The sequence below is a fragment of the Saccostrea echinata genome, unplaced genomic scaffold (genome assembly GCF_033153115.1).
Source record: "Saccostrea echinata isolate AGI-Se365-2 ecotype Australia unplaced genomic scaffold, CSIRO_AGI_Sech_v1 ptg000019l, whole genome shotgun sequence".
Classification (NCBI taxonomy): Eukaryota; Metazoa; Mollusca; class Bivalvia; order Ostreida; family Ostreidae; genus Saccostrea; species Saccostrea echinata.
Genome location: NW_026889768.1, coordinates 3,749,528 through 3,765,172, shown reverse-complemented (window position 1 = coordinate 3,765,172; position 15,645 = coordinate 3,749,528). Strand labels below are relative to the sequence as shown.

At 32.1% G+C, this 15,645-nt stretch overlaps 1 protein-coding gene across 1 annotated transcript; it reads right to left on the bottom strand.

The window, feature by feature from the left end:
- Positions 1 to 4,393: 4,393 nt before the first annotated feature.
- LOC133189590 (uncharacterized) lies at positions 4,394 to 5,966 on the bottom strand. Its single transcript, XM_061324973.1, has 3 exons — positions 5,942 to 5,966; positions 5,676 to 5,865; positions 4,394 to 5,560 (listed from the first exon to the last, which is right to left on the bottom strand). The coding sequence occupies exons 1-3, from the start codon at positions 5,960 to 5,962 to the stop codon at positions 4,635 to 4,637; spliced, it is 1,137 nt and encodes a 378-aa protein (XP_061180957.1). The 5' UTR covers positions 5,963 to 5,966; the 3' UTR covers positions 4,394 to 4,634.
- Between the last annotated feature and the right edge of the window lie 9,679 nt (positions 5,967 to 15,645).

Here is a 15,645-nt window from a genome sequence, read left to right as displayed (position 1 = left end):
GTGTAATCAATCGTCAACGGTGTAGAAGGACGTATGCTATACAGCACTCGGTAGCGACAAAATATAACTGTGTACATCTTCTAATGCAGGAGAGAAAGATACCAAAGAAACTTACAACAGTTGCACAGGTCAGTGCAGAATACAAACACTTGTAAATACGCGTAACTGCAATAAAATGTAAACAAAGGTAACGCAAGATAACCAGCACGAAAACACGGGTCGCCATTCCACGCCGATACCCGTGACAATAAAGTAGTCAGGTGTAAGGAATGTGAAGAGTATACCCCGGTGCTGATATTGTAGATAGTAATATCGAAAATGGCGTATGCCTATTTACAAGTCGTGTTCAGTTCTAAGCAAAGCCTTACAGTGTTTGTTTTGAAAACACTTATTGAAAAATATTGCAAATCAAAACAAGGGAAGCTATATGCTTGCTTTGTTGACTTTTATAAGGCCTTTGATAGTATAAACCATGCTGGTTTGAAACTTTAACTATTAAAAGCAGGTATTGGCACTAAATTTTACTCAATTGTTAAGGAAATGTATTCTAAAAGCTATTCGTCTATTAAACTGGGTAACAAATTAATTGGTCACTTTCACACATACAACGGGGCTAGACAAGGCGATAACATGAGTCCAAACTTATTCAAAATTTACATTAATGATCTACCAAATTATCTATCAGATTCTGAAAGTTTCCTAAAATTAAACAATGATTCATCTACATCTATTCATTGCCTCATGTATGCTGATGACATGGTACTTCTCTCCCCCCACTGCTGAAGGTCTACAAGAAAAACTCAATATACTAAATACATACTGCAAGGACTGGTGTCTCAAAGTTAATACAAAGAAAAACAAAAATTATAGTCTCCAATTCATCCGGCAAACACATCAAAATCCTCTTCCATCTGAATAACAACAATGTCGAATGTGTTAAACAGTACAAGTATTTGGGTCTGACAGTTAATGCATCTGGAACACTTACTAGCGCTAAAAATGATTGTTGTAACAAAGCCAAAAAAGCCTATTTCAAACTTCAAAAAGACTTTCTCACATTTAATCCATCAGTTAAAACTGTTTTAAATATATCTGACCACACTACTAAACCCATCATCCTGTACGGTTCAGAGTTATGGGGTTTATTTTATCCATCAGCTTCCAAATTTAAGAGAAATCCAAATAAAACATAAGATAAAATATACCAAAGTTTAGAAGGCGAAAGTCTGCATCTTAAATTTTACAAACATTTACTAATGGTTCATGGTAAAAGCAGCAACTTTGCTGTAATATCTGAGCTAGGACGATTGAATGTACACTTTGATGTCATTAAAATTATGTTGCTATATTGGCATAGATTGGAGAATCTAGATGGTGATTTTCCCTTACTTAGTGCATGAGGCTTTTAAATGTTCCAAAACACTACACCAAAATGGAGTTACTTCATGGTATTCTTGTATTAACTTCACACTTAACCATATTGATATTAAACTTAGTAATGTTTTAGGTATGTCACTCCCACAGTTTAAAATAAACTTGAAAAGAATATTACTTAACTTCTATAAAATTACATGGGAAAAAGACAGGAATGTACATAAATATGGTAAATTATCTACCTTCACCTCCCTAAAGACTAAATTTTGTTTTGAACCCTATCTAGATTTTTTAACAAACAATCAACATAGATCAGTCATAACAAGGTTACGAATATCAGCTCACAGGCTTAAAAATGAAATTGGACGATAGCAAAAAATACCTTAACATGAACGAATTTATTCCCTTTGCGATCACAAGGAGATTCAGGATGAAATTCATTTTCTCCTTGTATGTCCTCATTTTAGTGTACAAAGACTTGGACTCATAAATATTTGTAATAATAAATGTAAAAAAAATTTCAGTCTCTATCATATGCTAATCAATTTCATAGGTTCATGACCAATGAAGACCCTGAAATCCTAAGATCTCTTGCTAGAATCCTTGATAATCTACCTTAACTGAAAAAATTAGATATATTTGGGGACGTATATAATATATGTATGGCAATATATCATCTCTTCTGTTCTTTGATATGCGTATATGGAAAGATATTATTATAACATATACAATATGTATATTCGGTATATCTCTTGTAGATGCATTTATCAATGATTATAAAAATAAGCACTGCTCATTATATTTAAGATCAAGTTTGTTCTATCATTTGGATCTTCCTCCTTCTTTTGTTTCATGTTTGTAAATCTTTTTTGCTCCTCCGGGGGCCCAAATTGGAGTAATAAAATCTTGTATCATATATCTCGTAACCTATAGTCTTAATTAAGTTAAAAAATCAATTCATCTTAATCTACTTTGTTATTTCCATAAAGAAACATTTATTTATTTTTCTAATCAGACACTTTATTGTATAAAGTATAAAATTTACTTACAGTCATTTAAAAAAAAAGCAGCAGCCCGTTTTACTTAATATAAGGAAGAAGTGAAAAGTTTAAGATCTGTAATGTGCATGTATATTGACAGCTGATATTCAGATTTTGGATTAATGTTACAAATATTCAATATAATGCATTGTGAAAATGGAAACAAAATAATAAAATTGAAATGATAGCTTTGATCATTTAAATTAAACCCGATAACCTTAAAACGTGTTTAGTTGCAGGGAAGTCCACTAAGCGGAATCTTTGCTACACTGTATATAAAGCAGAACTCAACCCTTAGGGAAGACTTTGCTATGTAGCAATTTTTTTCATGGGGAGTCTTGTTTGTTTTACAACACCGGAATAACTTTTCTATACATGTATATTTTGGATTCTGTACAAGTACCTCAGGTACGAAAGAAGTACATTTAGAGTCAAACAAATACGTGCAAGTGCTACTGTCTTTTGACAGCATCTAGTTCTACATGGATTAGTTCTTCTTTTTTTATTATACCCCCCGCTTGAAAAGCGGGGAATGAATAGTGATGGGGGTGTCTGTCTGTCCCTTCGTCCATCTAGCTGTTTATACGTCCGTCTGTTACGCTTTGAGGGTACCTATTTCTTATCCGCAACTCCTTTTATACCACTGAATAAAATTCAATGAGACTTTCACAGAGTCTTTGTTACATAGTGCCATTATGCACCTCCTATTTTACTTTTTGATCGGACATATATTTCGGGTTTCCAATAGCAAAACATAGACACTGCCATTTTTTCTATAATATTGAGGAGTACCCATCTCTTATCCGCAACTCCTCCTATACCACTGAATAAAATTTAATGAGACTCTTATAGAATCTTTATTACATACATGTAGTGCCATTGTGCACCTCCTACTTTACTTTTTGATCGGACACATATTTCGGTTTCCAATAGCACAACATAGAACACTGTCATTCTTTCTATAATATAGTGGGGTACCCATCTCTTATCCGCAACTCCTCCTATACCACTGTATAAAATTTAATGATACTTTCACAGAATCTTTATTACAGAGTGCCATTGTGAACCTCCTATTTTTCTTTTGACCGGATACTTATTTCGGGTTTCCCGTAGGAAATACTGGATTTTGCCTTTATAAACATATTTGAGGCGAGGGTATCATTTTGTGAGCTCACTGCTCACAGTACCTCTAGTTTAAACTATTACTATTAGTGAAAAGTATGCCTCATAATGCAAATATTTACGTTTATAAGGCGAAAATTTCGCGTTTTAACCCAAAAGTAACACATTTATTTGGCATTTGCGAAGTTTTGTGTCATAACGAGAAAATTAAGTACACGTTTATGTACGAATATGCTTTTGCGTTATAATGCAACAGCTTTGCGATTTTACAGTTCTTTTTTTTTCGAAATTGACGAATATATTTATCCCCTTTTATATAGATTTTTAACAAATCTCAATTGATTGCATTTTTAAAGTTAAAAAATAATCTTTTGCCTTATAACGCGAACATTATATAATACACACAAAACACCAAACATTGCGAATAAACGTGTAAACTTCGCAAATAATTTTTGCAATCTATAAAAGCAAATCCGCCATGACTGGCTTACTCAGTAACATGGCTTGGCGATTTGAAAATTCAACTGACACACGGACAAAGTACAATCTTCGTCAGACTGATTTGACGACATGTTTAAGGTGTTAAGTAGTCTTTATTCTTCATGCACAACATGTAAATATTTTAACAAACTATTACATGTATCCTATCTTTTTCAACATATTCATCAGTTTTAAATATATGCAAACAAGTATTTAAAGAAAGTGTCTCCATTCTTTATCACAAGTTGTACACGAATCCTCAAATAAATATTTAGGAAGTTGAGTAAAGCATACCCGATTGTAACACAGGAACGCTTGACTCATTTTACTAGAGGTTCTTTAAAACTTTTACAATAAAATTTCATGAATATTCAGCAAAAGATAACCATTTATTGATTTTATTTGACATTGATTTCAAAATACCCGTGAATTAGGTAACCAAGGAATTTTTTAAAAAATTCTCGCCCACTATAACAATTATATTACTAGATTTAGTACATAAATAAAGGAAGGGGGACAAAAACGTTCATTCTTTCTATTGAAAGGGAATTTGGATCCAGGGCACCGTTTGTCATAGCATAGAAATAAACTGTCATTTTGGGAATATATTGTGTGAAACTATTTATTCAATGTTACATTGTCATACTCTTTCTTGGAGTTTTCCATGAAAGCCTTCCTTCTTTTCTCCTGCCTATTGGCGTCTCTAAGGGGTTTCCCAGCCTTTGCTCCACTCCTATCTTTTACGCAATCGTTGTTGTTTACCTCAACAACAGTGACATAATCTGAACCTTGACTCTGCTTTAATGTCCCACAACACTTCCCTAGTTTTCCTGAAGAAGTTGATTCTTGTGACGGATCACAGTTTCGCTCTCCATCACACTGGTTGTAATCTTTTTGTTTTTGTCTATATTTAGCTTTCAAATGTCTACAGTAACATGTAAAAGACCTCCAATAAACCTTTTCTAATTCTTCTGAAAGGTTAAGATGACCTTCTCTTAGTGCTTCCACCATACAGTCATATAATGACGGGTTGGCCTTCAACACTTCACATAAATTTGTCCATTGTTTCGTAGAATTTTCACAGTTCAGAATACATTCAGCCACTGTTGCGTCAATTAACTTTTCCTGGTAGAACGTGTCTATGATTTCGTACACTTTCACATTATTTTTTATTCTGCACACAACACATTTCATATTGGAATCGTCATCGTCAATACAACCTTCGTGTAACCTAACATTGTAAGCATCACGCACACGTTTTGCAAGAAGTGGATATGCTTCTTCAAGAGAATCAATAAAATGTTTGAAGCAATGTTCATCACGATTCTGCAACTTAAACAAAAGAGCACGGGATTGGCTGCTTCGGTCATCCTCCCCCGAGCTGGATTTCGTGTTTCGTATCACCTCAGCTTCAGAGGATTGTAAAACTTTATTTTCAACCAAATAGTCCAAAATATTTGTGGTACGTAAATCAATGTCCATTAGTTTTCTATGCTCCTCTTTTAATACTTCTTTATGAACATCAATGTAAAGTGATGGTAGAACTTTGTAAAGAAATTGAAGAAGAAAAGAATTATATCGTACATAGTAAATGGTTATCTTTTTTTTCTTAACTTCAAAGGAATTTTTATGATCTTGCAGGATAAGAATTGTTCTTACGATCTGATAGAATAGACCTGTATGACCCTTCACTGCTACATGTACCAGAGGAAACCGTGGTCCTTTCATCGTGATGTCGCGGGATCCTTAGTGCAGATATTGCATGTAGTCTAATTTCACTGTGGATATCGCTTATTTGGCCTTTGAGTTCTTGAAGTTGAAATAAAACCTGATTAAGGGTGTTATCCGACTGAAACATGAAAAAAAATCAACAATTAACAACTTTTTCTATCCAATTAAAGACATTACGAATAGATTAATATTACCTGTACGTCTTTAGTCTCCATTGAACACATTTCATTCTGCAAGGATGACGAAGACAATTCACCTTGCTAATAATAAAACAGGAAGTGTACAGGTGTGTTTTCATACATTTTCGATTTTACAGAGAAAAATAAGGTAAATCAGCGTGACGACGCATGACAGTGCAAAACCAACAAGCTAAATATAAGTCATTTTTCTTTTATACAAATTTGCTAAATAAAAGTACACGGATCTATGGAACGCCAAATTAACATATATTCAAATATTTGAACCTATCTTCAATTAATTGTATCTATCTTCAAATCGTTTGTACCTATCTTCAATTCGTTTGTACCTATCTGTAAATGAATTAAAGATAGGTTTAATTCAATTATACCTATTTTTAATTCATTTGAAGATCATAGTAGGTACAAACCAGGGATGGGGTAATTGAAAAATGTAATTGTAATTGACTGTAATTAATTACATTTTTTGAAGTAATTGGAAGTAATTTGTAATTGACCATTTTTTCAATTACTTGTAATTGTAATTTAATTAATTACACTGAAAAAATACCCTGTAATTTCAATTACTTTTTCAATTACATTCAATTACTTTATATAATACACATTCATGATATATTCATGATATATCATCACCACTACCTCCCCATTTTACTGGTTTTTATTTTATTGTTAAAAGTATCCTCAATCCTTCAATTATACAAAATCTTAGGTTAATGCTTACAGAAAAATAATTAAATGATTGGCTTGATAATAATAAACTAGTTTCTTTCTAATCATTATGTAATTTTTGAATTTTTTGATCTAAGTTTATAAATATGAATCTTGAACCACCCTTCTTAGGTCTATTCAGCTATGAAACACACATTTATTATATTTCAATCTTTGTTGTTTGATCAATAATAAAGAAAAAGAAGGTGTGTGTCATTAATTAAGTTCTCTCTTGTTGAGAAGAGATAATTGCCCTCCAGATCACAGCTTTAAATTGCAATCAAAACAAATTAACTCCTCTACAGAGATATTCATTCCATGATTTAGAAGACAAAGCCAATGAAGATAATTATTTCAATTTAAAATGCTCCGCTATAGCTTTAGAAAAGAAAAACTTTTAATTTGATAATTATTTTAACATCTAAACAGATTTTTATGAGTGAATTTTCTATCTGTACAATTCTGATTTATGAAGTAAAATTGTTCAACATAAATAGCAATTAAGGATGTTCAGTTTACCTTCAAAGGAAATATTTAATTTGAGGGATACAGTTGCGACTCATTTCACTCTATTAAAATACTCACTTTTAATCAATTATCATAATCCATGCAATTTGTGTACATGTAGGTTTTGTGTGGTGGAAACTGTATCAAATTAACTGATCTCGGATAGTTCTTTAAGAGATTCTCATTGTTTTGTAAATAAATGTTATAAATTGAACCACAATGATACACAATGCCTATAGCATATTATTTCTTGTACTGTTTGTGCAGAGGCTGAGCTTATATACAAATAAATGATGTTCTGTATATTCATTGACAAGGATTAAAAAAATATTCAAAAAATTAAAAATGTAATTTGTAATTTAATTAATTACTTTTGCAAAGTAATTGTAATTTAATTAATTACATGTCTTAGAAAGCCTGTAATTTAATTGTAATTTAATTGAAGAAAAAGTCAAAGTAATTGTAATTTAATTAATTACTTTTTAAAGTAATTGACCCCATTCCTGGTACAAACGATTTGAAGATATGTACAATTGATTTGAATATAGGAACAAATTTGCAGTTTAGGTCAATGAAAATGAACTTGGTGTTCAGTGGTTTGGGAGGAGAGAGAAAGAATGAAAATACACAGGAAAAGCTGCGTCAATTTCTCTACAACGATTGGGAGGTTACGCATCACGTAGAATTTAGTAATGTACATCACTTCGGACGTTTCTCTAAAGGGAAAACCCGACCAATTGTTGCTCGCTTTCTGTATCAAGAGGATCTTGACATGGTTCTGGAACGATCAAGCTGGCTACGGGGAACATCCTTTGGGGTACATAGACAATACCCAGCGACCATGGAAAAACGTCGACGGGAGCTCATACCAATCATGCGTCAACTTCGTAGCGAGGGGTCGCATGTCAAACTTGTGCGCGATAAGTTATTTGTGAACGGTCTGCAGTATGACCCGGACAATCATTGCTATTCAGAGGAAGAAGAATGGGAAACGAATGATCCTATGGACTACGATACGAACACAAATAATTACCATAGCTACACTTCAACGCAGGGCACTGCAATGGGTTTCAGATAGGAGTGCGTGGCCGCTACATCCAATCAGCATGATGTTCTTCATCTTGATTGCGGCCGCATCAATCCTGTGACTGAACAACATTGTAGAGACAGAAAGGTCAGTGACTTCACCTCTAACCTTTCTTTTATAGTGTGGAATGTAAATAAAGGTATTAGACAAAAGCTGAAAGATAAAGAGTTTGTAAATATTGTAAATAAATATGATATTATAGTTCTTTTGGAATGCTGGATCTGTGCAGGTGATGAATCATGTATATATTTAGATAAGTACAATTGTTACACTTTTCCTAGAAATTGTGGAAGAGGGGGAGGAATTGTCATTTTTTATAGAAACATGCCTAGTATTAATGTTAATATCGTAGAATGTTTTTGCAATACTGTTATCTGGCTAGAAATTATAAAGGGGTCAAATGTAAATGAAAAGCCTATTTATCTAGCTTCTTGCTACATACCACCAGAAAAAAGTACCTTCTATAAAAAGGAAGATGTAGATATTTTTCAGTATTTAGAAGAAACAATTTGAAGATTTTCTGGCAAGGGAAAGGTTTATTTAACTGGGGACTTAAATGCTAGATGTGGTAATTTAGATGATTTTATAAGGAACGATATGATAAATAAATCGGTATCAGATACTATGCAAGTTTTTACTGATTACGATTTAGATACAAACGAGTCTACAAGAAATGATATTGATAATTTTGTGAATAATTTTGGTAGAAAACTGACAGACTTGTGTAAAACCACTGGCATGCGAATTATTAATGGAAGACATAAAAATGATCTACATGGGGGTATCACTTTTTATGGTGCAAATGGTATGAGTACCATTGATTACCTAATAACAAATAGTGAAAACGCTAGTAATATTGTAGATTTTACTTTAGGAGATTTTACTGTTTTTTCAGACCACGCACCAATTATTTTTTCTCTAAATGGGTCATACAAAGAAAGTGATGTTGTTTGTGATCAAGAGCAGTCAGGTAGAACGGTTTTTAAATCAGTAAAATGGGTAGAAGAAAATGTAACACAGATAAATACTACTCTCAGTAGAGAATGTTCTTTCTGACGTATCCGTATAAGTATCCGTATCCGTATACGTATTGAGGTGAAAGAGGCATCTCGATCCCGATGTCTAAACTTTTTACTATAATTTCCATCGTTATTTGTTTGGATTTAAAGCAGCCCCATTCATTTAAGAATAACATATGGTATTTTTTCTAATAAAAATGTATTAAGCTGCTGTAAACGTCTATCACTAGAAAATTTTTAAAAAGTAGATAATGAAATAAAATAAATTTGTATTTGTTTTCATTATATTGTTTAAAACTTTAATTGCAACTTTGTTTAAAAACATTTATCGGGATCCCCCTCTCTGCATCCTAACATCAGGATATTTTATTGATTGATTCTGTAATTTACATTAGATGACATAAAAGTTACCACCACCCCCCCCCCCCCCCCCCACTCACACACACACTAAAATGCAAAAGACGTTGATATCCAGACAATCAATAAAACAGTGAAGCCGCTTCTAGACCCTTACCAGTATATGCTAAAAAATGCCAAGCCCCCCCCCCCCCGCCCCGGGAACACACACAAACTTTCATAGCGTTTGTTGACTTTCTTCATTCTTTTTTTTCAATGTACTATTTGACAAATACCTGTATGTCTCCCATTCCCCTCCCCAGTTGAAATTGCTACTTTCGTGCCTATTCTCATACAGCTTGATTTTGCTTTATATTTTGTCCTTTCAGCAGCATTAACTTAAAGACTTCATGGCGACAAAAAATAAGTAATGAAATGAAAATGCAATTGTTAAATTTGATTTTTCCTTTTAGTTCTCTTGTTGTCGTACATGTGTATTATAATTCATGGTTTGATATAGAAACTGTTTCAGAATAGGGTATTCATTATCTTAACTCTCTTTTTATAAGTAGGAAAAGAACATTAGGCTAAAAAATGCCAAAACAATAGACATCTATTTCTTCTATGCTACCTTGTCCATCCAGCTGATTTTTATTTATTTATTTTATTTTTATTTATTTATTTATGCATTTTGGCCCAGATCGGGACAAGTGTGAGTCAATTCAACACGCAGTTTATAGAACTGAAGAGAAGAGGCTGCTTCAACGTAGTAGAGAAATAAAAAACAGAATAAAGGATAAAATTTATACAAAACATTTAACTGATAAAATATCAGCATTTTTTTCAGAGTTTTGATCCCGCTTGCACACAAAGAATTACAGTCATCTTAATTTCAATAAATAAATCATTAAGTAAACTTTAGTCAACATGTATATAAAGTAATGTATAAGACATAAACATTGTTCTCCGTTTATCTCCTTTTGTCGACTATTGTTATTCATCCCCGACAAAAACTGCGTGTAATTGTATCACTTTTGGAAATGGTAGTCCTTTTCAAGCTCTCTGGAATTTCGGATACGGCTATCACCTAACAATTTAGAGAGTTAAGAGTCTTCAAACCACCCCAGAATTGCCAGCTTTCCAAAGCTTTTCTGGAGAACTATGTCCATCAAATATAATCAAATGATATACAGAATGTTGATAATGATAAAAAAGAAAATGAGGATGGAAATTTTCAGTGACTCCCCCCCCCCCAACACACACACACACACACATACACACAGAGTATGCAGTATGGTCAAATTAATTTTTCACAGTTAATGCATCCGTAATTATTTTTGTGGAAAAGAGGAACTCAAAACTTAATATCCCCCCCCCCCCACACACACACATATACCCCGCAATAGTTTTTTTTTAAAGATTTTGATTAATTTCTACACCTTTTTATTGTCAAAGTTTTGCTAAGGTGACTTGTCATTTTTTGGTTTCTCCCTGCCTCGGCCCAGCTTCCCCCTTCTCCACTTTGTTAATCAATTTTAAGTGTTTGCATGATGTAGACAAACTTATACTCATCTAGAATAATTGATCTCTGACACCTCGTACAGTTAAACTTTGTTAACTCAAATTCTTGAATATATCGAAGTTTTAATTGGTCCAATCAAGTCTGAGATAACGAGCACTGACTGTATGCATTTTGGGGAATATGTCTTGTGTTGGTAAAGGTTACTTGAGAATGAAACAATAATATATCCTGATATTGTGTGTGTGTGAGAGAGAGAGAAGGGGGGGGTCCCTTTTTAACTTTTTTTTATTTTTAAAAAATTTAATAAAAATATACATTTTTTTTTTTTACTAATTTTGTTTTTTTTTTAAATCCTTCCATAAAATGATAACAGCAACTTGATACATTTTATTAGAAATATTTCTATATATCTTATTTTGAAATGAATGAGGTTAAAATCAAACAAGAAATCAAACAAGAAACGATGGAAATGTTACCCAACGGTTAAATCATCGGGATCGAGATGCCTCTCATACCTCGATACGGATACGTATACGGATACGTCAGATAGAACAATCTCTAGTAATAACTATGACTTGCTTTCTAATTGTCTGTTTCATTCGTTTGATAGCACAGAAGAAGTAAATCAATGTGTAGAAAATTTTAGTAAAACTTTATGTGATTTAATACTACCATACTGTAAAATTATACAGAGTAATAGCTCTATTTCTGTGAATAGAAATATTAATTCATTACAAACTGAAGATAAACCATGGTTTAATGAAGAGTGTAAGTCAAAGTACTTAGAATATAAAACAGCTCTAAACCATTTTAATAAACAGAAATCTACTGATAATAGATTGCTATTACTTAATAAAAAATCGGCATACAAAAAAATTATGAAAAAATGTAAACACAGTTATGAGAGACATCAAGGTAATAAAATCGAGTATATCCGGAAGTACAATTCTAAGAAATTTTACAAATTGTTTGAACGTAAGAAAGGGCAAATAAGTTCAGATTTATCTGCTAATAATTTCTTAGAACATTTCAAAAACTTGCTTGAAGGTAATACAGAAAGCAGTAGGAATAATGAATTTAATCACATAGAGACACAACCATCAGTATACTGTGAATTAGATCAGGAAATCACGGAACAGGAAATCGAATATGCTATTGATAAATTAAAGCATGATAAAAGTAATGCAGAAGATTGCATGATTAACGAATTGTTTATACATTGTAAACAAATACTCATGCCTAATTTATGCATGTTATTCAACAAAATATTTACATCAGGCCATTATCCAGAGAGCTGGTCTACTGGGTGTATAGTGCCAGTATTTAAGAAAGGGAATACAAATAATCCTAATAATTATAGAGGAATTACAGTTGTTAGTTGGATGGCCAAATTATTTACAAGCATATTGAATAATAGACTAATGCATTGGGACAAAGAATATAACATAATTACAGATGCGCAATTTGGATTCAAGCCAGGTGCAAGTACCATTGATGCAATATTTGTACTACAAACGCTAGTTAACAAATTTTTAAGGAACAAAAGGAAACTTTATTGTTGTTTTGTGGATTATCAAAAAGCCTTCGATTATATCAATAGACTTAACTTGTGGCTTAAAATTAGTTCTCAGGGTATTCAAGGGAAATTACTTTGTATTATTAAGTCTTTATATGATAATATCAAGGCATGTGTAAAATATAATGGCTTACTTACAGAGTATTTTAAAATTACGTCTGGTGTGTTACAAGGAGAAATTTTATCACCATTGTTATTTTCTATGTATTTGAATGACTTTGAACGTCACTTTATTACAAATAATTGTCCATCAATTGAACTGCAGATGATAAATATATTTTTACTGATGTATGCAGATGATACTGTTTTAATATCTGACTCTGCTGATGGTTTACAAAGAATGTTGGATGCATTGTATACATACACCACGGAGTGGAATCTAACTGTAAATGTTGAAAAAACAAAAATATTAATTTTTCGCAATAGTCGTAAAAACCTTGAAAATGAACGTTGGCTATACAACGGTTGCATTGTTGAAGTTGTTAATCAATTTAATTATCTAGGAATGTTGTTCAATTATAATGGCAAATCTGCTGAAACACAGAAACATTTTTCATGTCAAGGTAAAAAAGCTATGTATGGTGTAAATAGTAAAACCAGGGATTTGCATTTTAACGTAGAAACACAATTAGCAGTATTCGATACCTATATTAACAGTGTAATGAGTTATGGAGCTGAAGTATGGGGATTTCACAAGGGTCAAGATATAGAAAATGTTCACTTAACTTATTGTAAAAGAGTTTTAAAAGTCAGACAAAGCACCAGTAATGATGCAGTTTATTGTGAATTAGGTAGATTTCCACTTATACTAGAAAGGAAAAAGAAAATTTTGAAATATTGGGTGAAATTAAAAAACAGTGATAATTGTATTTTACAATCATGTTATCAAGATATGGTGGAAAATAATGATGAATGGATTGTAAACATTAAGAAGGAATTTCAAAGGCTTGGTTTAACTGACATGTATAATAGCAATTGTATTGATAATAATTCTTTGAACATCGTATTTCAAAGAATGTATGACGGTTATAAACAAGATATTATGGCAAGAATTTGTAATTCTCCTAAATATTTTTTATATCAACATATAGTGGATAATGTTGTACTACAGACGTATTTAAGAAAACCATTACATTCAAAGTATAGAATACCTATTAGTCGTTTAAGACTATCAGCGCATGATTTAAAGATAGAGAGGGGAAGGTATTGTAACATAGAAAGAAAAGATAGAAAATGTGAAATATGTATATCAAATGAGATAGAGGACGAATTTCACTTTGTATTAAAATGTCCTCGATATGAAGAACTAAGAATTAAATATATCAAGAGTTATTATTTTAAAAAAACATCAGTTTTTAAATTAGTACAGTTACTGAGTTCCACAAATACTAAAGAACTATGTAACCTAGGTAAATTTCTGTATTTTTCTTATCAATTAAGAAATGATGTTTTAAATAGTGTACAATAAGAAGTGATAATACATTAAATGCTATTGTTTATGTAATTGCCACTTGTAATGTATATTGTATACCATATACTACACTTATCCTGTGCAAAGCTTATGTATAAATATTTATGTACATATTTTGTATACCTATGAGATGTAATGTCTCTGGTTCAAATAAAACAAACAAACAAACAAATGCCATGAATTAAAGATAGGTATAATTGATTTAAAGATAGGTGCAATTGAATTGAACATATAATTAATCATAAAGACACTACAATAACAACTACTCCCCATAAAAATGCTTTGTTCGGTTCCCTCCATGTTCAAGTCGCTGTTGGAGGGAGTTTTCATTATTTTTATAACACAAAATGAATTGAACCTAGGTATAATTGAATTGTACCTATCTTCAAATTCTATGTGGTTATGTTTCAACTGTACCTATTTTCAAATCAATTGTACGTATCTTTAAATCAATTGTACCTATCTTCAAATGAATTAAAGATAGGCATAATTCAGTTGAACCTATCTTTAATTGAATTAAAGATAGGTGTAATTCCATTAAAGATAGGTGTTATTTATTTGAACCTAGGTTCAATTATTTAGAGATAGGTATAATTATTTACACCTATCTATAATTCGATTGTACCTATCTTCAATTCATTTGGAGATAAGTTCAATTATTTGAAGATGGGTACAATTATTTGAAGATAGGTTCAAATATTTGAATACATGTTAATTTGGCGTTCCATAGGGATCCCCCTTGTAACGCCAACTTTTCCATACCTTGTTGATTTTAGAGTAAATCTGCAGAAATGTTATTATATTGAGGGATGATAGAGAATCAGTATGATCACACCCTATATAGGAGGTTAAAAATAGAAAATAATTCCAAGAATGGCAGTATAAAACCTTGCACTGTCCTGTGAATTTAACCTGGTAGACTCACTTGGCCGATAAAAATGTTCATATGTAGTGCAGATCAAAATATGAATTGAGTGAGACCTGTTATTACTTGAAATGATCAAGAATAAAATTGCGCAAAAAGAATTTGGCTAATCCTTCATCTGTACAAGGAAGCTCAAACATATGGATGATAATATGTATCCCCTGATGCAACATTTCATCACTATTTGGCTTCATCTGTACAAAGAAGCTCAAATGCTGCATTCGAAACATATGGATGACACAGGTACTTGTGGACAGGACCCCCCCCCCCCCTCCAGTATGCCCTACAGGTCAAAAAATATTTTTATGTATTTTTTTTCATGAATTATTCTTCTAGTACACATTTACAATGTATCCCATAAGAAAAATCCAAAAAATAACGCAGAATTAACGTTTTACCAAAAAATCATACCCGCGGTATTATTGCTAGCGCTCTCGAGCGCTAGCAACTACGTTAGTCTAAATTTCTTGAATACGCATACTCGACTTCACGGTCGGGCATTCTGGGAAAACTACTGAAGATAGACTGTACGATGATAATTTCGTTTTAG

Bases quoted from the DNA above. Each gene is read 5' to 3' on its own strand.
- LOC133189590 (XM_061324973.1), bottom strand. From the start codon at position 5,962: ATGGAGACTAAAGACGTACAG. The intron at 5,866-5,941 runs GTAATATTAATC...TTCATGTTTCAG, and splicing joins TGGAGACTAAAGACGTACAG to TCGGATAACACCCTTAATCA. The intron at 5,561-5,675 runs GTAAGAACAATT...TTCTTTACAAAG, and splicing joins CAGGTCTATTCTATCAGATC to TTCTACCATCACTTTACATT.